Genomic DNA, 23,555 nt, shown 5'->3' with positions numbered 1-23,555 from the left:
TTGGAATACGTTATGCCAGAAAAAGTGTGTTGACCAGTGTAACTTGCCCTTGCTATATATGAAGGTTCTGTCATGCTTACATGAGCAGGAATGTCCAATACGAATCTATTTTTTCCAATTAATGTAGGAAAACGTATGTATTGTATGTACAGATACGGAGTAATTTACTATACAAGAGGTCACCTTATTGGCATATACTGTATACCCCATAATGCATATGACCTCTGCTTAAACGTGTGTTTAATGCAATATGGAGTAACTTTCAGAAACATTGCTGTTCCACTTCAGTGATGTAACTAGATTTGATGTTAAACTGCATTTACATAATTAAGAGCACTATGGCAGTGCTTCTAAATCTACTTATTTTGACTTTTTCCTGTCAACAACACTTGAAACCCAAGTTGTCCAGCTAGGGGTACACAGCCTTGTGATGTATGCAGCAACATGTATGGTTTATTTTGGTTGCATGTCATTGAACTAAATATTCCTATTTCACGCTGTGGCCCATCAGCCTGGTCTGTGATCTGGTGTACACTGGTCGCAAAATGATGTCGGATGAGGCCAAGAGCAGTGGCTTAATCAGGTGAGTGCATTTAACCCAGGCAATAATTTGCAATTCTTATTAAACTAGATTCGAAGCTTTCGTGACTGCAGGAATTACTCTTTGGTTCTTTCGGTAAAGTCGCGTAGAAAATCAAATCAAATAATAATAGAATACGACGTTTCGGTTGCAACACAAGCAACCATCATGTAAGAATTAACGATTAAACACAGACACGGAAACAACACAGGCAGACACACATGCAGAGAGAGACACACATAAAGACACGGAGCGTGACACCAAGGAAACACAGACACGGAAACAACATGTTTGTCTTGGTGTGTGTCTCTCTGCATGCGTGTCTGCCTATGTTGTTTCCGTGTCTGTGTTTCTTTGGTGTGTCACGCTCGGTGTGTCTTTGTGTGTGTCTCTCTCTGCATGTGTGTCTGCCTATGTTGTTGCCGTGTCTGTGTTTTATCATTCATTCTTACCTGATGATGGCTGCTTGTGTTGCAACTGAAGCGTCGTATTCTATTATTATTTGATTAAATTTTCTATTTGACTTTACCGATAGAACCAGAGAGTAATGCTTATTAAGTTTAATATTTGTATAAGCATGAATTAACTGTTACATTTGAGGTTCTTAGTTTCTTAGGTGCTCACGCTATTGGGCCAGATATGATGGTTTGGTGCCGAGTAATTTGTACAGGGAAATTAGCAAAACAGATGCTGTAGACCAGACATTAAAGACCTTGTCACAGCATTTCTAAAAATAGCTATTCTATTATGAGGTCATCTGAATTCCAAATTTAAAAGGGAGCCTCAACTAACTGCATCAGTGCAATATGTATACACATCATCATAATTTTGAGCCACGTGTCAATCCACTGCTGGATGAAAGCCTCCGTACAATGTGTCGGTCGTTGGAGTTGATTTACCATACTTTATTATTACTGGTAGGAACCTCCTGGTTACACCAGCCCACAGGGGATTATTGTGTCCGTCCGTCGTGCAGGGAGGGGCTGGGTGGGGAGGGAGGGGCTGGGTGGGGAGGGTGGAGTGGGGATGGTGGGGTGGGGCTGGGTGGGGCTGGGTGGGGGGTGGGTGGGGCTGGGTGGGGGGTGGGTGGGGAGGGGCTGGTCACCCCGTGGTGCCCTTATAAAACTCAAGGTTTAACCTACTCACACCGGCTTGTGCCCACCCTCACAGTCGGCCATATTTGCGGAATACACCGCGCCGCCGTTAACCCTGCCCATTGACCGAACAACCCAACGTTCCTACCAGCTCTCTCCGCAGGAATGTGTTATAGGTTGCATTTTCTGTCTTGCTATTTCAACTATTCGGTCTCCATTGTGTAAAAGTTTTGAAGCGCACACAACCCTACACTTTATACAAACTTAGAACACGTACACACCGTGCCATTTAAAAAGTGACAGTTTTTAAAACCTCATAAGTTGTTGACCTTACTTGAAACACAAGAAAAATAATTTGTTTTTGCTCAAGTCTTTCCTCTGTTATTAACAAAGGTCATGTTGTGCACATTTCATCATGCTCCTTCTCAGCCGTGTGTTTCCTGACAAGGCCAGCTTGATGGAGGCTGCCTTGCAGATTGCCGAAGACATCGCTAGCAAAAGTCCAGTAGCCGTGCAGGGCAGCAAAGTCAACCTCGTGTACTCACGTGACCACTCGGTCAGGGAGTCTTTGGAATACATGGTGAGTGCAAATCCTGTGGTTGGCGATTGCAAAGAGTTGTATATGTACCATTGTAATCATAAGTTCTTGAAACTAAAATCCTCATCTCAACTATGCAACGATACGGCTTTTTTTTTAAACCATGATACTCGATTATAACAAGTTGCTGGTTGGCTGATTGGTGCAGGTAGGCATATGACCATTAGCGATGGCACTGCGCACATCTGCGTGATGATGTCACCGACATCACTCATAATTTAAGCTTTTGAACCGAATGAATACAAGGACTTATACCACTGAAACATACAATTGAGTACTGAAAGCATTTAACCCAATATATATATTATATGTGTATCCTTGTTTCTGTTATTTTACAGGCCACCTGGAACATGGCCATGCTACAGACAGATGACATTATGAAATCAGCAACGGCCGTTCTTCAAAAGAAAAACCCCAAAGAAACTGTTTTTTCCAAGCTGTGATGTAAATCTTTGGTTTGAGCCAATCTACAAAGTGGGTCACATAAGATGGGACTATTGGTGGAAGAAATGGATAGTGTACTGCAATGTATATATATTTTCATAAAAAGGCAACAATAAATTCTTTATACGACTAAAACGTTCGAGTTAAATTCTTACAAACATGCCAATAATGTAATTATTGAGCCAGTTAAACTGTCTCACTCACGATTTGCACTCGTATCGATTTTCTGTGATGTACTTCTCGTCAATCAAATTTATTACAATTTGAGATGTGATAACTTAAGGCATTGCAGAAAACGTAATCAAATCATATGGTCCAGTGTCGATAATGATATAATGGCTTTTACAGGGCTATTGGGAGAAGTGCTGCTCATGAGAAATAGTTTTGAGGGATGAGAGAGCGAACAGCCTAAACTGTAGTTGTCCTTTGAATTTCCACTGCATGTACAGCAAACGGTCCTCAATCTTTGCTGAACCAATGTGAATGATCCTATGGTAAAACTATCAAATGGTTGATCATGTGGGTGGTTTTGCCAACAAAGTCTGCAAATTTATCACGATTTCAATTTAAGTACAATACACTCTTCGAATGGTAAGAAATGCCTTCAATGAAAGCAGTTTATCAGTCCTGTAAGTTGTCAGCCCCTTTGTTTATATAGAAGCAGTGGGTGGATATGATCATGCAATTTATACCCAGGTTTGATTCTACGATCTTGGGTCACTTAAATGGCCTGCACCAATTTGTGATTGGTCTGTGGAACTTGTACCTGCTGCAGAAACGTGGCGTTTTCACCAGCAGTGCAGAGATGTGCTTTACCCCAAGGGAGGTTTTATTTTAAATAGTTATAGTCGCCTACTGTTTTATAGCATGTTCATGTACAGCTGACCTGCCCCGACTGGACATCTGTGCAACAGAGCTTCATATATAATTGGATTTCTCCAGGATAAAGATTCTCATCTGATTCTGTATTTAAAAAAATCCATTGGCTGTATTTTAACTATAGTGGATGGTTTAAACGTGTATTAACTCTGCCTTATGCATGTACGGTGCACCAAAGTTAAATTGTAGTTGGAATAATCATACCTGTCCACTCATGCGGTTTACCCGTATTCTTGTACGGGGAAATTGACGGCGTGCAACCGTTTCAATACGGGCAAAAACGTGTCAATTTGTGTTTCTCTCTTGTGATGGGACTGTGTAGGATGAACGTTGAGATTTATAAGGGCACGGGGTGACCAATAAGGTCTGAACTGGTCTGTATAAGGTAGGCACTGATAAGAATGACAGGTATGGAATATTGTGGTGGAGAATAGCAGGGATGTTTCAAAACACCTGATAATGGTTGTGCTTTATAACGTGACCGCGTTTTTTTTTATTGAATGTACTTATGGAAATACGTAGATATCAACGTTATTTTGGATATAATTTTTTCATTGCCACAAACGTTGAATTAAAACATACAATTTACTGTGTTTTGTGCTCTCTGCTTGACGCCTTTTATGGGCAGAAAGTGTGACCACTAACTTCATTCTTTGCGTTTGAAGCTTTTTTCTGTACGGAGAACGTAGAACCACTGCAAGCAAGCACAGTAAACCGGGCTAAAGATCAACAACTGATAAACATCGAGATAAATGTCCTTTGGGTCACTGGGCTGGCACAGTGCTTACAATTCCCGTAGCCTGGGTCGAATTCCAACGCTTGTGCGCTTAAGCATGCCCTATTTTCATGACTACAGCTCAGTACTATCTTGCTGGGGATGATGTGAAAACTTTTTTTAAAACACGCTTTCATGAAATGTACCGTACTAGTGATGGAAGAACTCCACTACTCCAGGAAGTGGCCCCGAAGCCAACGTCAGTTTACCGTGGACAATTAGACCCAAGCCGAAACATAACATATAATAAATAATGTTTTAAAATGTGTTTTTTATGATAGAATATAGTATTGTCATCAGTAGGACATAAGTATACCAAGTTTGCAGTCGATACCACACTGGGAAGTGGGCTAAAATTGAGTTACAAGATTTGAGGATACAACAACAGAGTTAAATAATAGCGTGTAACAAGTATAACCTGTAAAAACAAAGTTTTTCACTATAAATCCTTTATATACGTGGCGGCTAGAGTCCTCTCGTCCTCTGGCTTGAGATGGCTGCCACCTATGGGTCAGATGATTGCATGGCAGCATTAAGTAATTGGTAATTAAATATAATATTTTTGTCCTAAAAAGTGTAACATTTTGGGAAAAAAATTTCACGAACATCAATTGTCACGCACAACGAGTCTGTGTGGAAAATGTCAGCTCGATTGGATCACGGGAAGTGGGTTAAAAAACGACCGAAAGATTTGCACGGTTCTAAGCAAGCAAGCAAGCGAACTTAATATAAAGGATTAAAAAAATTAACCCGTAAAAACAAAGTTTTTCACTATAAATCCTTTACATGCGTGGCAGCTAGAGTCCTCTCGTCCTCTGGCTTGAGATGGCTGCCACCTATGAGTCAGATGATTGTCTGCCAGCATTAAGCAATTGGTAATTAAATATTGAAAAAAAAATTCCTAAACAGTAAAATTTTTTTTAAAAATTTTCACGAAAATTAATTGTCACGCACAACGAGTCTGGAAAATGTCAGCTCGATTGGATCACGGGAAGTGTGTTAAAAAACGACCGAAAGATTTGCACGGTCCTAAGCAAGCAAGCACGTGAACTTAATATAAAGGATGTATAAGCAAGTGAACTTAATATAAAGGATTTAAAAATAGATAACACCCACAGTCGATCGGCAGGTTGGGTAAATTGGGGACTCCACTCTTCCAATGACGTCTATCCACAATGAGGGGAAGAAGGCCCCTCTTGCCAGCAGTGGTGTGAACTAATATAATGAATTGAAGAGCTTGCGCCAGGTTTGTAGCTCGTATAACGTAGTTCATGCACTCCCAAAATAGATGCCTTGCAATACTGCTGGTAGTCGAGATATCATACGCTGTTCGTGTGGATCGTCATTTCAAGGGCTCCTTAATAAGGCAACGGATTCGAATGGGAACTTTGACACGTACAATCTGCCCTCCAATTCTCCGCACTGTTTTTGCTGATGCAGACTTTGGACTGCTGACAGCAACTGCTTGTTGGATCGAAACTAAAACAACATCTTTGGAGCATCAACCCAACATTCAGGCCACGTGAACTCCACGTTTGCAGAAACGCGCGTTTCACAGTATTTGGCTGCTATAAATGTCCACGTGATAAGCCACTTCGTTGAGCTATCATTTGTGGCCAGGTCGCTTCTGAAAAAAGAGCTATACAGCTCAGTGGGACATTACCTGGTATAGTTTGTACTAAATTAGCACATACAAGTGTAGAGTTCGTACGGGGACGTTAGGATTGAGTCTGGGGTTGGGGGTCACGGAAAGGACAAGCGGCCATAGCCACAGGAAGAAGGGGTGGTTGGCATGGAATGTGGGGAGATTTGGGCTTGGGGGAAGGGGAAACCTACACACATACCAATTGGTGGGGAAGAGGAGAGTGGATATGAGGTGGGAGGCATAGCGAATGGGGCTACGGGGAATAAGAGGAGGCTCTTTGTCCAAAACTGTGTTCGTGCTGGGCAAGTGTGCGTGTTGGTGCTCTTTGGAACAATACAGTCCCCTTACTTCGGACGATTCGTGTGGAATCATCTTTCGTAAGCATGACCTTGGAACTTGCCTTCACGTTTTTAATGCGATGTACGCTCCATCAAGATGTGTTTTTTTGCAAGCAAACTATCTCGGCGTTGGTGTTGTGAGTGCCTCCGTCGGTCGACAGGTTTATTTTTTTTTGGTCGAAACTTCCTGCTGGATTGCAAAATGATGTTGTTGCACCGTTGCATGTGCGTTCCATAAAGCCCGTAAGTGAAATGTACAGCAATAATATAGTGCGTGTACTGCAAATTGTCCTTAATGATTAATGTAGGTTTCGGTTTTTTTGGGGGTTAGATCGCGCAAATATTAAATATTTCGTTAAACCCGACGCCTACCAATTCGTAAGGTGTGGAACGTACACACAGAACTTGCCAATTCGTTTAATAGTACAGCACAACCGGTGTGGTGTTGGAGAGCAAATCCACAACATTTAAAGAAATTGGCATGCTCTGTTTACGTGACAAACTTTACTAATTGGCTGTGTCGGGTGGCGGCGGGTTTAACGACACATTTATATTTACGCGATGGAACCCAACAAAAAAAACCTACATTATAGATTATATTGGTCGCGAAAGCTTCCGTGTTGAACTGTCTTTCGTGTGCTTTTTAATGCGACCATAATTCGTATAACTTTATTGGCCACAAGCACAAGTTTGGAGGGGAATGCGTCTTATAATCCGATACGTGTGACATTAAAATAACTTTATTGAACACGGGAGAGCGGGGAGGTGCGTCTTATAATCCGGTACGTGTGTGCTCATTAAAATAACTTTATTGAACACATGGGGGTGCGTCTTATAATCCGATACGTGTGCTCATTAAAATAACTTTATTGAACGCACGGGGGTGCGTCTTATAATCCGGTACGTGTGACCATATCAAAATAACTTTATTGAACACATGGGAGTGCGTCTTATAATCCGGTACGCGTGGCCATATCAAAATAACTTTATTGAACACATGGGGATGCGTCTTATAATCCGGTACGTGCGAACATATCAAAATAACTTTATTGAACAACTTTATTCTCTCGACCGCTTCGTTACATTTGTTTTCGTTCACGGCATTTGGCTTGCTGGTTTGCTTTCAAACGCTACGCTTTGCAAACGTAAACACCGTCTCTATACTGTATTTGTATATTTTCTCACTTAATTTTATATTTACTCGCTTGTCTCCCTCTGCAGCAGCAGCAGCAACCTCAGCTGAACGGTAGAAGCCGCCCACTGAACAATAAAAAAAAGTTTGCCCTGTACGGGAAAACCCTCCACAAATGTAGCCGCGTTCTATAGAGTTTGCCTGATTGTATTATCGCTACGATACGGAACTTTAGTCGTCGTCGTCGTCGTCTAAAACAATCGTGTTTAATGTGTTGTGTTTTTTCTGCCAAGAAACGACAACTTGACTTTTGACTCGTCTGCAGAATGGCGGCCGTGTTGATGATGAGAAGTGTTCACCAGCAGCAGCTAGCGGGTGAGGTTCATGCTGCTTCGCGTGCGGGCGGGGGGGGTACGTTCTGTTTGTTTATGCAGTTGTGGGGGGGGGGCTCAGTTTGTGCACTTGTGGGGGGCTCAGTTTTTTACGCAGTTGTGGAGGCTTTGTTTATGCAGTTGTGGGGGGCTCAGTTTGTTTACGCAGTTGTGGGGGGCTCAGTTTGTTTATGCAGTTGTGGGGGGCTTAGTTTGTTTACGCAGTTGTGGGGGGCTTAGTTTGTTTATGCAGTTGTGGGAGGCTTAGTTTGTTTATGCAGTTGTGGGGGGCTTAGTTTGTTTATGCAGTTGTGGGGGGCTGTTTGTTTATGCAGTTGTGGGGGGCTTAGTTTGTTTATGCAGTTGTGGGGGGGGGGCTCAGTTTGTTTACGAAATTGTGGGGGCTTAGTTTGTTTATGCAGTTGTGGGGGGCTCTGTTTATGCAGTTGTGGGGAGGAGGTTAGTTTGTTTATGCAGTTGTGGGGGGAACTGTTTATGCATTTGTGGGGGGGGGCTCAGTTTGTTTACGCAATTGTGGGGGGGATTCTTTTGTTAAGGGGCCGTCCATAAATGACATCACGCACCGAGGGGGGGGAGGTCAGACATTTGTGACGATGTGTGACGAGGGGGGGAGGGGGGGTTTGAGAAATGTGACGTCACATCAAAATGCGCAACTTTAAATAAATATTAATCAAATAGAACTGTTATAACAACACAAATTTTGATTAACTAATTGATTATTAAAATTTACTAATGTCACCTTTTTTTTATTCCATGAAGGAGCATTTTGCTTCTCCATGGGAGAATGGAGAAGCATACATTTTGTAAATTGTTTTAATCATTGTTATTAAACATTTTGATTATAATGATTCTACCAGGGCTTTTCATACTGTGAAATGAACATGTGCTTGTTATAATTGTACTCTCCATTTTGCTTCGTTCTACTACAAAGTTTCAAGTATTTTTTTATAGTTATAATTGCTTTTAATATTTTAGAATTATAAGATAATTTCACTATAATATTCTGAACATCTGCAGTTTTAATTAGACGTTGAATATTTTCAAGCGAATTTTATGCTAAATTTCAGCTTTCCAACGCCTTTTTAATAAATATTTTCTCATACAACATCAGAGTGCAGGGCCACATTAAATAAGTACTACAATGACAATAGTTTTAATTTAAAGTGATTTTAAGCATGTTTTATTTTCAAAATGGAAACATGGTTTGGGGGGGGCAGAACTTTGTGACGTCATTTGGGGGGGTCTGACTTTTTGTGACGAGGGAGGGGAGGGGTCAAAAATCGGCCAAAATCGCGTGACGTCATTTATGGACGGCCCCTAATGCAGTTGTGGGGGGGCTTAGTTTGTTAATGAAATTGGGGGGTTTAGGAGGTGGACCGGTGAGTGAAGTGTATGTTTAATCTCGTGATTAGCGCGTGGATTTTCAGTCTGCGCCTTCTGCTGCATTTTAAACACAAAGCGATAAAGAAACGAGAGATGAAGAGCGATGGCCAAAGTGTTTTAAATGACGGCAGTTATTTAATAACTTTCGATTGACAGTGGCGAAGTGGAACACACTACAGCACTAGACTTGCCACGAATAGGACAACTTCCTCCTAAAGTTGTACTTCGCTTTAAGCAAGATTTGGGTGCTAAACGATTGCACACACATACCATCCTTATCGAGAGTGAACCAAGTAACCATACCTGTCAAACCCTTATCAGCGCCTGTCTTATTACAGACCAATTCAGACCTTATTGATCATCCCGTGCCCTTATAAATCTCAACGTTCATCCTAGAAAGTCCCATCACAAGGGAGTAGCACGAAACAAATAGACAAAGAATGTTGCCCCTATTGAAACGGCTGAACGCCGTATGGACCTGGAAACTCAATTTACCTCCTGTACAAGAATACGGGGTAAACCGTCTGTGTTGACGGGTTACGAAGTGCAGAGAAGTCAATTTGTCTACACTGCGATATGAATAGTGAAGAGCGACCTCATGCCGCTGTTTTACCCAGTACATACAGAGGCCCGATGTTAACCCACTGCTTAAAATGCATGATTTTAGACTGATTAATCTCATGACGTATAATTGAGACAAAAATTGGTGCTGAAAGCCAATGTTTTTGGTTTTCTAACAATGCCTGTTATTTACCCAGGAAAGCCTTGCTAAGTGTTCTGCACTACTAAAATACCCAATTAACATTGCGTGATAATTGTAGCTGTATAATGTTTTATATATATAGACACAGTATATTTAGTTCGCAAAAGTAAGTTTTTTTCATCCCGCCGTCAAAGTGAATTGAATTGCCCATGAGGAATAGTGGAGCTGACTGGACTTTTTTTTTACGGAATGGCCGTTGTCCACTTTTTGACACGAAGGGGCTTTCCTCACCGCCGCATGTCAAGGTAGAAGAAGATCGACCGTTCTGTCGGCCCGCCGTTTGCATTTTAGAGCTTTGCAGTTCAAGCCCTCGTATCGTTATCAGCCTAACCATACATTCCACCATCGGGTCAGATAGTGATGTTGTTGGAGCACTGTACACCCCAATAAGGAACATTGTAAATTCTTCTCTAGTAATGGAACAATTTCCGCCCATCACCACCCACACACCGAGCAATTGGTCCATGAGTCGTCCCAATTTTTTTAAATTAGTGAATAATAACACCTCTAGTGGTTGCAGGAGTGACACGGACCTATTGTGTACAACCTATTTTAATCTAACAACATTGATTCCTACACATGTGTTTGATTCATGTATTGTGAATTTAAGAATCAATATCGATGGATCGATGCATTCTTCAGTTCATCTCAGCCCAACATGAGTACATTGATAGAGCCTGCCAAAAATGAGACCTGGAGAGATGAAACCAAGTTAAAGTTTTCAAGTTTAATTTATTAGGTATAGCCCTGTGAGCCATGCGGCTCTTAAGTCGGGTGCAACCGCAACAAACAAAATATGAACGGAGAACATCTTAAAGCGATGACACGCAACAGAAAAATCCTGGAATAAACCAGCAAATATAAAAAAGCATATTAAAACGCCATGTGCAAAAATCCCAATGTGGTGCAAGTCAACAATACAATCCATAAGACAATTTAGATTAGCCATATGTTTTCGAATCACCAAAATAAAGCTATAAAAACAATGTAACAACAGTAATCTTAGGAAGTGTGATTCAAATGTAACAATAAACGATATACATAACACGTACGACCAAACTTGCAGCCATAGCTGGCAGCATGACACCAGCGGGACACGACACGTGGCAATCTAACCGCGTCTTGCGCGGTCAACCTCAACAGGTGATCTCTCCCCACAGTTGTCCTAGGCTGGGGTTAAACTAGGGTTTATTTATTATCGATTCCAAAAGTCACGGAATGGATGATGAAATCCAGTTGCATTTTTAATCGCAATGTAACTGATCGACACCGGCGAACATTGAAACTGCATGGCGTGTTGAAATATGATTGGTCAGGGGCCGTCATCATATGACACCGCTGGCTGGGCTCTTCGGTGAGCACGTGGAAAGTTTGAACAGACACCAAGACGCACACGCGACTGGACCACAGTATTACGTTCATTGTTAGACAATTCAGAATATATGTTCGCCAAACCGAATGCAGTTATGTATGTTGGAATTCTTTCGCACTGTACGTAGCCAACCGTGCTAACTGGAGGTGCGGGGGTTAGTGCTAAAAGTTATAAACTGAAATTAAAAACTTGTTATTTAACTGGTAGCATGGAAGGGTGGTCCAAACACCCTTTAGCGGTGCTCTCTCAAGTACCTTCCAGTGGGGGCATTTCCACCAGCAGTGGTGTGAGCAAGGAATTCCATGGCTGCACCCTTACCCTACTTTAATAAATGGTATCTGCCTCACCTGTGTACTCGTGCGTGTGTGGGCACAGGGCTGCGTGGGACGATCGCCTTGTTGGGGCGGCATCTGTTGTCCGGGCGTATCGCGATGAGCACAGGGCCCACCTATGAGACGCTGTTGGTTACCAAGCCCAAGGATCACGTGGTTCACGTGGAGATCAACCGACCAGAAAAGCGCAATGCCTTGAATCAGCCATTCTGGAAGTAAAATGATGAGACAGGCCATATTTGTTGATGTGCTAAGTCGATATATATTTTTTTTTGAAGTCTTAAATTCCATTTCTCAAGACTGCCTTTGTCATCTCAACTTTCACTCTACTGATTCCCATACCTCCTATGATTCCCATACCTCCTACGGTTGGCTACCTACAGTGCAAAAGAAGTTCAACATCCATACCTTCCTCCACCAATGTTGAGGACTCGGTCTGCCAGACTGACTGCTTTGGCTCATCCACACTGTTCTTTCTGCCTCTTATCTTGCACTGCTAGACTTGGGAATACCTTCCCATTGTCTCATTACCCACGTTCTTATAACCTTGCTCCATTCGGGAAACATTAACTGCTATCAATTGCACATGTGTTCTTGCTGATTGTTGCAAGAGGATTTGTGTTTTGGGCCTCTGCTTGATAACTCTGATTTTAAAAAATGTGTGCCCTGCGATTCCACAACCAAGATGTACTCTTGACACCTACAGTCAAGCTCAGCTTGATGGGAGGGTGTGCTCCTTACCCTCTGCTGTCCCTGTTATCTGTAATACCAACTCGTGACTAACAACTCTTTCCTAGTTTTAAAGTTCAGGCTCCTTTTTGCATACCATCACATTTTGTCCCTAATCCTGAGCAAACGTTATTTTATTAAAATATATCTTAGTGTCTCCACATTCAAATACATTTTTGGCAGTGCTTTCTTCTTTTGGCAGCCCTCAGCCTGTGGTGTAAATTACATGTTCCCTATATCTAGCGTACACTCTACAAAGACCACCCACTGTTGACTTAAACTTTTACGTATAGACCCCCATATGGATAATGAACTGAGTTGAACTCACAACCAGAAGTTGCAACTCAAGGCGACGCCTGGCTGATATGACCCAATAACCCAACCATGATATAGATGTTTACCTTCATATGTTCTGTCTGTGCTCTGCGTGCATGCTTGATTTTACTGTATCCGATCTGACCTGATACTGACGTGACTGACAGGGAAATGGTGGAATGCTTCAATCACATCGCAGACGATAAAGAGTGCCGTGCGGTGGTCGTGTCTGGATCTGGGAAGGTGTTCAGTGCAGGTGACCAGAACAATACATCGAAAGAGCTGTGCACACAACCGGAGAACAAAACTCCGCAAAAAGCTACACAATGGTGCTTCACATTAATTCTAGATTTGAAGCTTTCGTGACTGCAAGAATTCATACTCTTAGTTCTTTCGGTAAAGTCACGTAGGTAAAATTAATAAAAATAAAACAATAAAAATCACGACGTTTCGGAGGCAACACAAGCTTCCGTCTTCAGGTGTGACGGTTTCACCTGTAGACGGAAGCTTGTGTTGCCTCCGAAACGTCGTGATTTTTATTGTTTTATTTTTATTAATTTTTACCTACGTGACTTTACCGAAAGAACTAAGAGTATGTGCTTCACATTATTTCTAACTAGATTTGGCTGCGCCTTTGATTTCATCCTGCCACCTCGATCATGTACAAAGTAAGGTGACCATGTACGCTTCGATCAATCATTGTACAACTTTTAGTTCTTAATTTAAATGTTGAATGGTGGACAGACATTTTAATGCGTGAATATTATAATATGCACATGTACAGACCTTTGTCAATCCCCTGCTGTATAAGGGTCTCCCCAATCCATGCGGGGCAGGGGGCTTGTTTGATCTTACTTTACAACACTCGTCATTGCGGGTTTGTAAAGGTGGGGTGCACAGTTGCGGTGGCATAGAAGTACATGACAATGGATTTTGCTGTACCAATCTGTGCTGCCCGCAATGTAGCTCCGCAACCTATATCACCTGTGCTATGCAGGTTCAATCGAGTGTAACTTCCAAAATCTGACAATATTAGGTCCGTTCTGGGTGATTTAGTCAAGGGCACAATATCTTAAAATTATTTCTTTCCGAAAATGTTCCATAAAGTGACACTTCTTTTTTGAAACACATTCCTGCGGAGGGAGCTGGTAGGAACGTTGGGTTGCTCGGTCAATGGCGTGGTGTATTCCGCAAATATGCCCGACTGTGAGGGCGGGCACAAGCCGGCGTGAGTAGGTTAAACGTTGAGTTTTATAAGGGCACCACGGGGTGACCAGCCCCTCCCCACCCAGCCCCATCCCTCCCACCCCCCACCCAGCCCCACCCTCCCCACCCAGCCCCTCCCCTCCCTCCCCACCCAGCCCCTCCCTGCACGACGGACGGACACAATAGTCCCCTGTGGGCTGGTGGAACCAGTGGGTTCCTACCAGTATAAGGCTCAGGGTATATGATGCTGCCATGCATTGGCTCCCACGTGAGCCTACAACTGATTCTAAGAGAACACCTAATTGAATGTGCAAGGTAAGTAGTTTAAAAGGGGCCAGATAGAATGGTCTGTTGCTCTGCAATCGCCATTTGTATTAATAGGACATTTACATTGGATATTGAGCACGTAAATTTGTCTATTAGGCATCGACCTTGTGGACATAACGGGCGACCTGGTAACGCCGGAGGGAGATGATGCAGCTCGAGTTGCTTGGAACCTGAAGCAGGTCATCAAGTTGTACCAGGAGGCCTTCAACGTCATTGAGAAGGTGGGTCTCACTCATGGACAAGCTAAGCAACTTGCGCTGTGGTCTGCAGTTTCCATGCAATGTGTGGTTTGTCACTAAATTAATTGTCACATTCTAATACAGCCCAAAGCAGAACCCAAAAACACGTAAATGAAATCAGGAGAAGCAGTAATACGCTTGGTTATACTGGTAGGAACCTCCTGGTTACACCAACCCACAGGGGATTATTGTGTCCATCCGTCCGTCGGGGAGGGAGGGGCTGGGTGGGGGGTGGGAGGGGTGGGGCTGGGTGGGGAGGGGCTGGTCACCCCGTGGTACCCTTATAAAACTCAACGTTTAACCTACTCACTCCGGCTTGTGCCCGCGCTCAGTCGGGCATATTTGCGGAATACACCACGCCGCCGTTGACCCTGGCCATTGACCGAGCAACCCAACGTTCCTACCAGCTCCCTCCGCAGGAATGTGTTTCTGTGGCATAATTGGCCCTAGACATTCATATCATGAGCTATGACTACTGCTAGACAAAGGCCTCCCCAAGTTGTTTCCATTTCTCGTGGTGCTGCGCCGTAGCGATCCTAGCACCTGCACACGAGCTGACCGCATCCCTTCATCTCTGCGGCAGATGTCCTGTCAGGTGCATTCACTCCTTTGTCTTGCATTCCGCTGTCAGTCTTGGACCCCTGGCCAACATCCCTGCTATGGACACGTCCTGTCGAAGCTCAATTACATTTTGTCGTATTTCAACATGAGGCCGGTCCACAGCACAAACCGCGATGTGGGGAGGGGGCACCGAAACTCCACGGGCAGAAGTCCCAAATATCTTATTGCTCCTGGGTTTAGAGGAGGGGAGAATTTGGGCCCACTGCCCCACCTCGGTGGAGACCGTGAGCGGGTGCATGCACTTTTTTAAAGAGGGGGCGGAGGGCAGAGGTCGCAAACGGGTTTTGATTCCTTACCCGTACCCGGCCGCACCAGGGTCGCAGGTACGGGTACCCGTACCCGGCCGGGTAGGGTACCCGTACCCGATACCCGGCCGGGTACGGGTAGCCGGGTATCGGGTAGGGTACGGGTATCGGGTACCCGATTGCGACCTCTGGGATGAAGCCATGTTGCAGGCGCGGGTGGGTTGATTCTAGGAATTTGAATTGTGAGAAGAGACAAGACGTTGGGAAATGAGTAACAAACAGTTACTCACCAGTGACTCACGGCCTACCCGTACCCGTACCTGGCTGCACCAGGATCGCAAACGGGTACCCGTACCCGTACCCGGCTGGGTAAGGGTAGCCGGGTATCGGGTACCCGATTGCGACCTCTGGCGGAGGGGAAAGATAAGGGAAGAAGAACTCAAGTGAAGGGGTAAAGGAGACGGGGAGAGCTCGCTTATTTTTCTTAACAGGCTGTGGGATGTAAAGAGATTTCAAACTGCCCCCTGCTGCTTCTTGGCAGAGAGACACTTGAACTGCTTTTGTTTCTCTTCCAGTGTTCCAAGCCAGTCATAGCAGCCGTCCACAGCGCTTGTATTGGCGAAGGTAAAAACGCAATAAAGAGTGACTTGTTTACCCAGGGAAGACATTTTGAATCCAAGGACTCTTTTTCAGAAGAGGCCTGCCTGTATTGTTTTTTTTTCTTTCGATGTTTTCAGCCAATTAAGGAGTTTTTACACATGTGGAGGCTAAACCGGAGCATGGGGAGAAAATTAATGCGTGTGAAAGGGGAAACACTCTTTCCCATACAGGCTGGAACAGATGGAGATTAGACCACTATTACTGTACCGCTTTCTCCTCATCATACGCTGACTCGCACATACACTACCACTGACTTACTCACACATCATACACTGGGAGTGTCATGCTGCCAGCTATGGCTGCAAGTTTGGTCGTACATGTTATGTTTATCGTTTATTGTTAAATTTGAATCACAGTTCTTATGATTACTGTTGTTACATTGTTTTTATAGCTTTATTTTGGTGATTTCGAAAATATGGTTAAGCCATGTTTCTTGCGGAAGTGCGGAGTTGGCCTGTTAACTTTAATCTAAATAGTTTTATGGTTGTTATTGTTTGACTTGCATCACACTGGGATTTTTGCACACAGCGTTGTAATACGGTGGGTTTTTTCTCTGGAAGATTTACTGGTTTATCCAGGATGTTTCTGTTGCGCGTCGTCACTTTAAGATGTTCTCTGTTCATATTTTGTTGCGGTTGCCCCCGACTCAAGAGCCGCATGGCTTACAGGGCTATACCTAATAGATGAAACTTTTTTAAAAACTCCAATATCAGGGTATGGCACCTAATAGCCCACAGGAAGAGAGCTTCACGACATTTGTGTGATCCACCAGCCCTCGCCTTCACAGTGCTGTACACAGGCACCGCCCGGCTTAATGTCTTCAGTCGTTTCCAGGCGTTCAATTTAAAATGCATGAGTTTGACAGGCAGTTGTATTCTTAATTTTAGTTGCATATTCACAGTCATGATTTTAACGTTGAAGTCAGAATTCACTTCCTGTAGCTCGTTAGAAATGGATCTCAGTAGAGTCTCGTTCTTCACTTTACTGGCCTGGAGGTGGTGCTGTTTTAAACATATTCTGTGCACTAAAGTGGAGCGGTGGTGCAGTGGTTCACGCATTATCCTACGAACGCAGAATTGAGTTCGATTCCTGGCTATGACTAACGTCAGTAGTGATAAAAAATAAAAATGGGAATCATTGAATGAGTTGTTTTTGTGAAAACCGTCGAAACGTTTCCTTTACAAAAGTAGTTCATGGCATATCCATAAATGCACAATGAGCAGTACTCATACCAAACTGGTGGCCCTGAAGCATTGGTGGATCCAATATACATTCCCTTTACATTACACCCTCTGTCGACTTTACACAAAGCGGTAGCTATTTTATCGACCACGGAAGGATGATAGACCGAGTGAACCTCCCGAATGGATATTAATTCTTGATGTTCCTATTATGAGTTGGGCACTCGAACGATACCACCATCTGACAATTTTTTTTCATAAAGCGTAAAACAGTATGTGAATTGATAAATATTGCTATTTTTGTTTTTATAAAAGCAAAAACTATGTTTTTGTTTCAGGTTTGGACATGATTTCAGCATGTGACATCCGTGTGTGCACAAAGGATGCCTGGTTCCAGGCAAAGGTAGAATCGTATGAGAGTTTTTATTTACATAGAACACCAGACTGTACAACGCAGTACAGTCCAGTGTCACATATCCAACTCACCAGTGAACGAGGTCCAGGCGGGTATGTGAAGAGTATATTGATATATGGCGGTCTACTGTATATGTTAGAGCAGCTTTCATAGCGGAAGCTCACAACACTGCATGCTAAAAATAGTGAAGTATCAGTATGAAATTCAAGGGTACATTATATCAATGCAAAGTATTGTCATCTATAACGCTCTTAAGTTAATTCTCTTTATCTGTTACAATGTCTATTGTAAAGGGTGGGTCGAGACGCCTTATGACCCCAATTTAAATCTGTCAAACGTAATACATATTTTTAAAATAATGTTTTTTAAAACAGAAATAAACATCTTCTTGGTTCTTTCGGTAAAGTCACGTAGAATGGAAAAAATAAAATAATACAAATAAAACATAAAATAATTCTCACGACGTTTCGGCCACAACGCAAGCAGCCGTCCTCAGGTGAAGACCTGGTCTGTCTACCCGACAGAACCAAGAAGATGAATCCCTGCAGTCACGAAAGCTTTAAATAGAGAAATAAACATGTAAAGTAAAAACACATGTTAGGGGTCAATTAATTGTGGGAGGGGGACACGAGACATCTGGACTGCCCTCTACATTCAGGTACCAAACAACCATATTAAAAAAAAGAGTCTTAGAACAAGTGAAGTTTTTTTTTTAATGTGATTTTTTTGTAAACAACAGTCCGATTAGCGCGGTTGGCTACGTACGGTGCGAAAGAAGTTCACATGTATGCTTTCGCGATTCGTTACTAGTAACTAGTAACGAATTGGCATGTTCTGTTTACGTAACAAACCTTACTAATTTGCTGTGTCGGTTGGTGGCGGGTTTAACGACACATTTACGCGATCTAACAAAAAAAAATCTATTTTATGGATAGATACATGCTGCTGGCGGAAGGTCCTCCACTAGAGGGAGCGCAAGAGGGTATTTAACCAACTCGTCCACGATGGCCAGATGCCTTGGAAGAGATGGGAGTTACCCACACTCTACCTCATCTCACGCGACCTGCCTGTCAGATAACCGTGGGGTACCCACTTCTACTGCTGGTTTGACAAACGTCGGTGGGCGGGGGGGGGGGAGGTTTAAGAAACCTTCCCCATTAGTTCCACTGCCGCGCCAGGAAATTGAACTGGCGACCTCCTAATCACAAGTCAGGAGTGTTGCTAACCATTGTACCACGGCAAGTTCAAAACTTTTACCATGGGTCAACTTTGCCGTAAAGGGGTAGATGCGCAACGGTGAGCTAAGTCAATGTATTTTCCCGCTTAAATAAGCAAGAAAGGTCCGCTTCTCTCGACAGCCATAACTCACTGGTGGAAATTTAAGCCTATGCAGTCCTATAGAATTGAGTATCACTTTGTGGATAATCCACAGTGGTCATTCTACGGAAAGATTGGCCCCTGCCGTGGGAATGTGGAATATCTATCACTAGCTCAGAGCCGCCAGTGGAGGTAAGGGCAGCTTGTCTATTGTTTGAGCGAGGAACTACACTGATGTGTATTCACATATTAATGCTAATCTCTGCAATGTTCTATTACTGACTCCAGTGTGTGTGCTATTAGGAGGTGGACATTGGCCAAGCAGCAGATGTTGGAACCTTGCAACGCCTGCCACATGCTATTGGCAGTCGCAGGTAAACAATCGTATTCCTGCAGTGACTTTTTTTTTAGTATTGATCCGCTTAAATGTACCTGTCAATGCTCAATATTAAGTGGTAAGCCACGTGTGTCCGCAGCTGTATGAAATTAACTTCCCGGCTCGTGAGCTAGAGGTTCTCCACTCCCGCAATAGATGCCACTCTTATCATCTCATCAGGGTCAATAAAACAAACGCAACTTTGCGGGAAGTCAACAGTGGGCATTCTTTGTTTAAAACTGGCCCCTGCCATCGGAATGTGGAATTTGCATGTTTGGCTCAGAGCTGCCAGATAACTTGGTGCAGCCCTTGTTCATGAGTATGGAGACACTTGTCTTCTCTTTCATCAGACTGTGGAGTTATTAGTATGTCATTGGAATAATTAGGAGCTTCCAACATTAGTGTTTTGTGTTACACTGGGACAATAATGATGGCACCATCCACACACCAGTCTGCATTCTCAGCCGCTGTCCTCAAGCTCTAACACTTGGTTTGCATTCCCTATTAGCCTGGTCTGTGAGATGGTGTTCACAGCACGCAAGATGTTTTCTGATGAAGCAAAGAGCAGCGGCTTGGTCAGGTGAGTGGAACTTCCAGAGTGCATGTCTGGTGAACGTTTTTGTGAACACAATATTTTTATGGAACCACTGGGTTAAAACTGATTACCGCTGCACTCGCATTCACAAGTTGAAATGCGGTGCACGGGTCTCATTGTCAGTGGTTGACAAAATGAACACCACTTTCTATTTAGTAAATCGTTATTTTTCAATGGATATACATACCACCAGCAAGGGAATGTGCAATTTCCACCATTTGCAAGTGAGAGGTTATGGCTTGTCCTACTAATGGGGATGAGTGCCACTCCCTTGCACATTTGAGCAGGGGGGATTTTACTGGTAGGAATGAAGTGGACCAGACCACCAATAGATTATATCGTCCGTCCGTCTGTGTATCAACATCGCCCCCTACTGCAAACACTTGGCAGGACCCTACAAAAACCTTTTGACTCAGTGGGGCTTTCCTGGCTTAACAAGTGTAATAATACATTATGTTTATATTCTTTGGTTATTCGTTCCTACCAGCCCACCCCGCAGGGTCCTGTTAATTGGTGGTATAAAACATGTGTGTGTATCGCATAACACCAAGTGCCCTAAAATACTAACTATAGCATTGGTTTAGCTCTCTGATGTTTTTTTCTGGTTGTACTGCCTGTTGTTTGGCATGATATCCTCGTACTAAAGAAGCTGCCAGCACATTGTTATGTATTTATTATTCTTGTTTACCCAGGAAAGCCTCGCCGAGTTTTCCGACTCGTTCATGATGGTCCTGTAAAGTTTTCGCAGTAGGTGGCAGTGATCACCTTGGTTTAAAACAGACATCATGTCAAACAACCCACGGTACAACCCGAATACACATTGGAGAGCTACGCAGCACAACCATGAAAGCCTACGCAGTAGTATATCCTTAGTTTATTATTCTTAATTCCACAAAACTGAAGATGTCGCACGGATGTAGAATCATTTCAACAAACCCAGCCGGAACGACACACCGCACAGCTGGAATTGAAGATGCCTTCATTTATTTCAGCAGCCCTTGCACAGTGTCAGATGCATTGACATGGAAGAGATTCTTCCCTCCGTTGCACGTGTGCGTCTCTGCCCTCCACAGCCGCGTCTATGACAACAAGGCCAGCATGATGGAGGGGGCCCTGCAGTTGGCCGAGGACATCGCCAGCAAAAGTCCTGTGGCCGTGCAGGGCAGCAAGGTCAACCTGCTGTACGCGCGTGACCACTCTGTCCCCGAGTCTTTGGAATACATGGTGAGTGCGTGCAATGTTTTGTGATAATAATTAATGAAATTGTATCCAGGAAAGCCTCAGGATATCTTTGTCTGATGAGTGCAGGCTGCCTGGAACATGGGCATGCTGCAAACTAACGACATCATGAAGTCGGCAACGGCCGTCTTTCAGAAGAAAAACCTCAAGGAGAACATTTACACCAATCTGTGATGTTGTTTTGTTCGAACACAGTGGCATTTACAGAGACAAGCAGGGCTCTAGATGCAAAAGTTTTGGATAACAATTGTTATTTTGGTAATAATGAACAGTAATTCATAGTCTGATGTAAATCTACTGCTGGTTGAAGGCCTCCCTGATGCCTTGCAGGTCGTGGCGGCTATATGGACCATATTTCACCATGCTGATCCGTGCGGGATGGTAATGGTGAGGTTCCTAGACTGGGACCAGTTGAGATATGACTTGTCACTGATGTTAGCCATGGCTGGGAATTGAACTCAAGTGGTTGGCTTCAGAGCGCAGTCTGCTGTAATGTTAAAAATGAAAATGACAAGTTAGCTGGATTTCCTAAGGCTGGCACAACTGTTGATTTATTTACAAGGACAAGGTCACTCGAGCAGTGTTGGGACGGTTACTTTTGACCAGTAATTCACCCCAGATAACTGATTCTAAAGTCGTTGCCCAGCTCAAAGTGGCACTCTTGTGTTGTGGGTATGAACTAGTTTATCCATAAGACAACAACTCTTGGCATCCTACAAAGTAGAATTAATCTACTCAACCTTGGAGATATTTGAACTCTCAACTTTCTGATGGCATCGGTTCTAGCACAGGGCTGCTTTTTAAATGTAGTTGAGTGTTTCTACGATGTGAACGTTTCCTGGTTGATTTATCAATGGCATTGTTTTGCATGCGCCAGCTGCTGTGTTTTCCGATAATAATTGGGCATTCATTAATTATGCATAGTTTATGTAATTTTGTGTCTCATTTTATGAACAATCAAAACAATCACAGCTTTATATCAAGTGTTTTTGTTTGCAGAATAAAATTACTTCAATATGTAAACAAACTCCTTGGCAGGTTTCATTTTCTAGACGATTTATTTTACAGTAACCCATTTACAAGGCGAGAGTACGACTAACACGTTCACAAGGCTATGACTATCTGCAGCCCCGGTGGTTTCCACTAAATTAATCTCGAACAGTCCTTGATTGTTTCTACCATGTAGATCTCGGACAGTCTTTCTGGATGATTTCCACCATATAGATCTTGAACAGTTGGCCCGATGGTTTCCACAATGTTGATCTCCAACAGTCGGCCCCGATGTTGTCCACCTGCAGTCGTCCTTCAGCCAGCGCCCTCATCGCGGGCCTCCCCCTTATATACCCGCTCGGCCACGCCCCGGTAACTTCCAACACTTTCCCCCGGTAGATTCTTCCAGCAGACTCTACCGTCTTCTACTTCCCTTCTCGAACCTTCCCTCGTACAGTACCCTGCACCTGTTTCCACCTATCTCCACTGACCCCACTATAACCCATGCCATGTACAATACCCTACAAATGTAATCAACAGATGGGTGCAGCCATGTGGGCATCATTTGCTAAATATGTGGGCTGACTGATGACACGTGTTTTTTATGTTATGGTTAATATTACACGAGAACAAAAATCCACTGGCGGATGAAGTCCTCCCCAAATGTTCGTAATGGTGGTTCAAAAAATATTCTTCACCACGCTGGTCAGTGCTAGGTTTGATGTCTCGTGAAAATATCACTCGCTGATCATTTTTATCTAGAGTCAGGAACAGGCCACTGGGTTTGTCGTGCAGTGTGCAATCCACTGTGCCACTGCTCCACCTTTTTGTATAAACTAAATTAGCGGAATATTTTTGTATATATACATAATCTAGGTTCAGTATTTTGCATTTAGGACCATACAATGCATTCATAACGCCATGTTTTTTTTCAATATGCAGCATGCAATAGGTTTATTGAACCATAAATACTGTATCCTAATTGTGACATCCATGCACTCAAATTTCACATTGACATCTGGGTAAATTGTATTTCCCATCTGACTGGTATCAATGGGAGTCAAGGCCCTAATGCACTTCAGGAAATCAATATTTACAGCTATGTGAGAGTGAAAACATTACCCTCGGTCTAATTGGGATGTAGACTACACTGTAAAAAAATGTGTGCATATAAACTGAGCTACCCTGTTAAGAGGAAGACTTGTGTAAAGTTTACATTCTTGATTAAATAAACGTTCACCGAGAGTAAACAATTTTCCTTTAGTTGGTTATCAAATTATTTCTGGAAAATGTTGGTATAATCTACATATATTTTAGTGCCCTGGTGTGCTTTCGGGTTGTACTGCACGTTCGTTTTGACGTCCGACGTTCTG

General features: G+C 43.3%; 2 protein-coding genes across 8 annotated transcripts in view; both read left to right on the top strand.

The window, feature by feature from the left end:
- Positions 1 to 4,188, top strand: part of ECH1 (enoyl-CoA hydratase 1) — a 147,079-nt gene extending 142,891 nt beyond the window's left edge. For all 5 annotated transcript variants that reach the window (XM_078871839.1, XM_078871840.1, XM_078871837.1 and 2 more), the window contains 3 exons: positions 512 to 583; positions 2,104 to 2,254; positions 2,611 to 4,188. In XM_078871839.1, the coding sequence (XP_078727965.1) occupies positions 512 to 583; positions 2,104 to 2,254; positions 2,611 to 2,715 (328 nt within the window). In that variant the 3' untranslated portion in view covers positions 2,716 to 4,188. The remainder of the gene's footprint in view (positions 1 to 511; positions 584 to 2,103; positions 2,255 to 2,610) is intronic.
- A 1,322-nt stretch (positions 4,189 to 5,510) lies between these two features.
- On the top strand, positions 5,511 to 23,304 carry LOC144943939 (delta(3,5)-Delta(2,4)-dienoyl-CoA isomerase, mitochondrial-like). 3 transcript variants are annotated; one of them, XM_078871833.1, is made up of 11 exons: positions 5,511 to 6,392; positions 7,811 to 7,860; positions 11,771 to 11,942; positions 12,939 to 13,027; positions 14,401 to 14,525; positions 15,985 to 16,033; positions 17,589 to 17,653; positions 19,286 to 19,356; positions 19,867 to 19,938; positions 21,027 to 21,177; positions 21,262 to 23,304. In XM_078871833.1, the coding sequence occupies exons 1-11, from the start codon at positions 6,163 to 6,165 to the stop codon at positions 21,364 to 21,366; spliced, it is 1,179 nt and encodes a 392-aa protein (XP_078727959.1). In that variant the 5' UTR covers positions 5,511 to 6,162; the 3' UTR covers positions 21,367 to 23,304. The 3 variants fall into 3 exon arrangements, with proteins under 3 accessions (XP_078727959.1, XP_078727962.1, XP_078727961.1); XM_078871836.1 differs by lacking the exon at positions 5,511 to 6,392 and adding an exon at positions 7,225 to 7,599; XM_078871835.1 differs by lacking the exon at positions 5,511 to 6,392 and having other exon boundaries at positions 7,649 to 7,860.
- Positions 23,305 to 23,555: the final 251 nt, after the last annotated feature.

The sequence above is a fragment of the Lampetra fluviatilis genome, chromosome 33 (assembly GCF_964198595.1).
Source record: "Lampetra fluviatilis chromosome 33, kcLamFluv1.1, whole genome shotgun sequence".
Lineage (NCBI taxonomy): Eukaryota > Metazoa > Chordata > Hyperoartia > Petromyzontiformes > Petromyzontidae > Lampetra > Lampetra fluviatilis.
Note: the sequence above shows the minus strand (reverse complement) of the source record. Positions and strands in the feature narration are given on the sequence as shown.

Bases quoted from the DNA above. Each gene is read 5' to 3' on its own strand.
- LOC144943939 (XM_078871833.1), top strand. From the start codon at position 6,163: ATGGAATGTGGGGAGATTTGGGCTTGGGGGAAGGGGAAACCTACACAC. The intron at 14,526-15,984 runs GTGGGTCTCACT...TTTCTCTTCCAG, and splicing joins CCTTCAACGTCATTGAGAAG to TGTTCCAAGCCAGTCATAGC. The intron at 19,939-21,026 runs GTGAGTGGAACT...TGCCCTCCACAG, and splicing joins AAGAGCAGCGGCTTGGTCAG to CCGCGTCTATGACAACAAGG.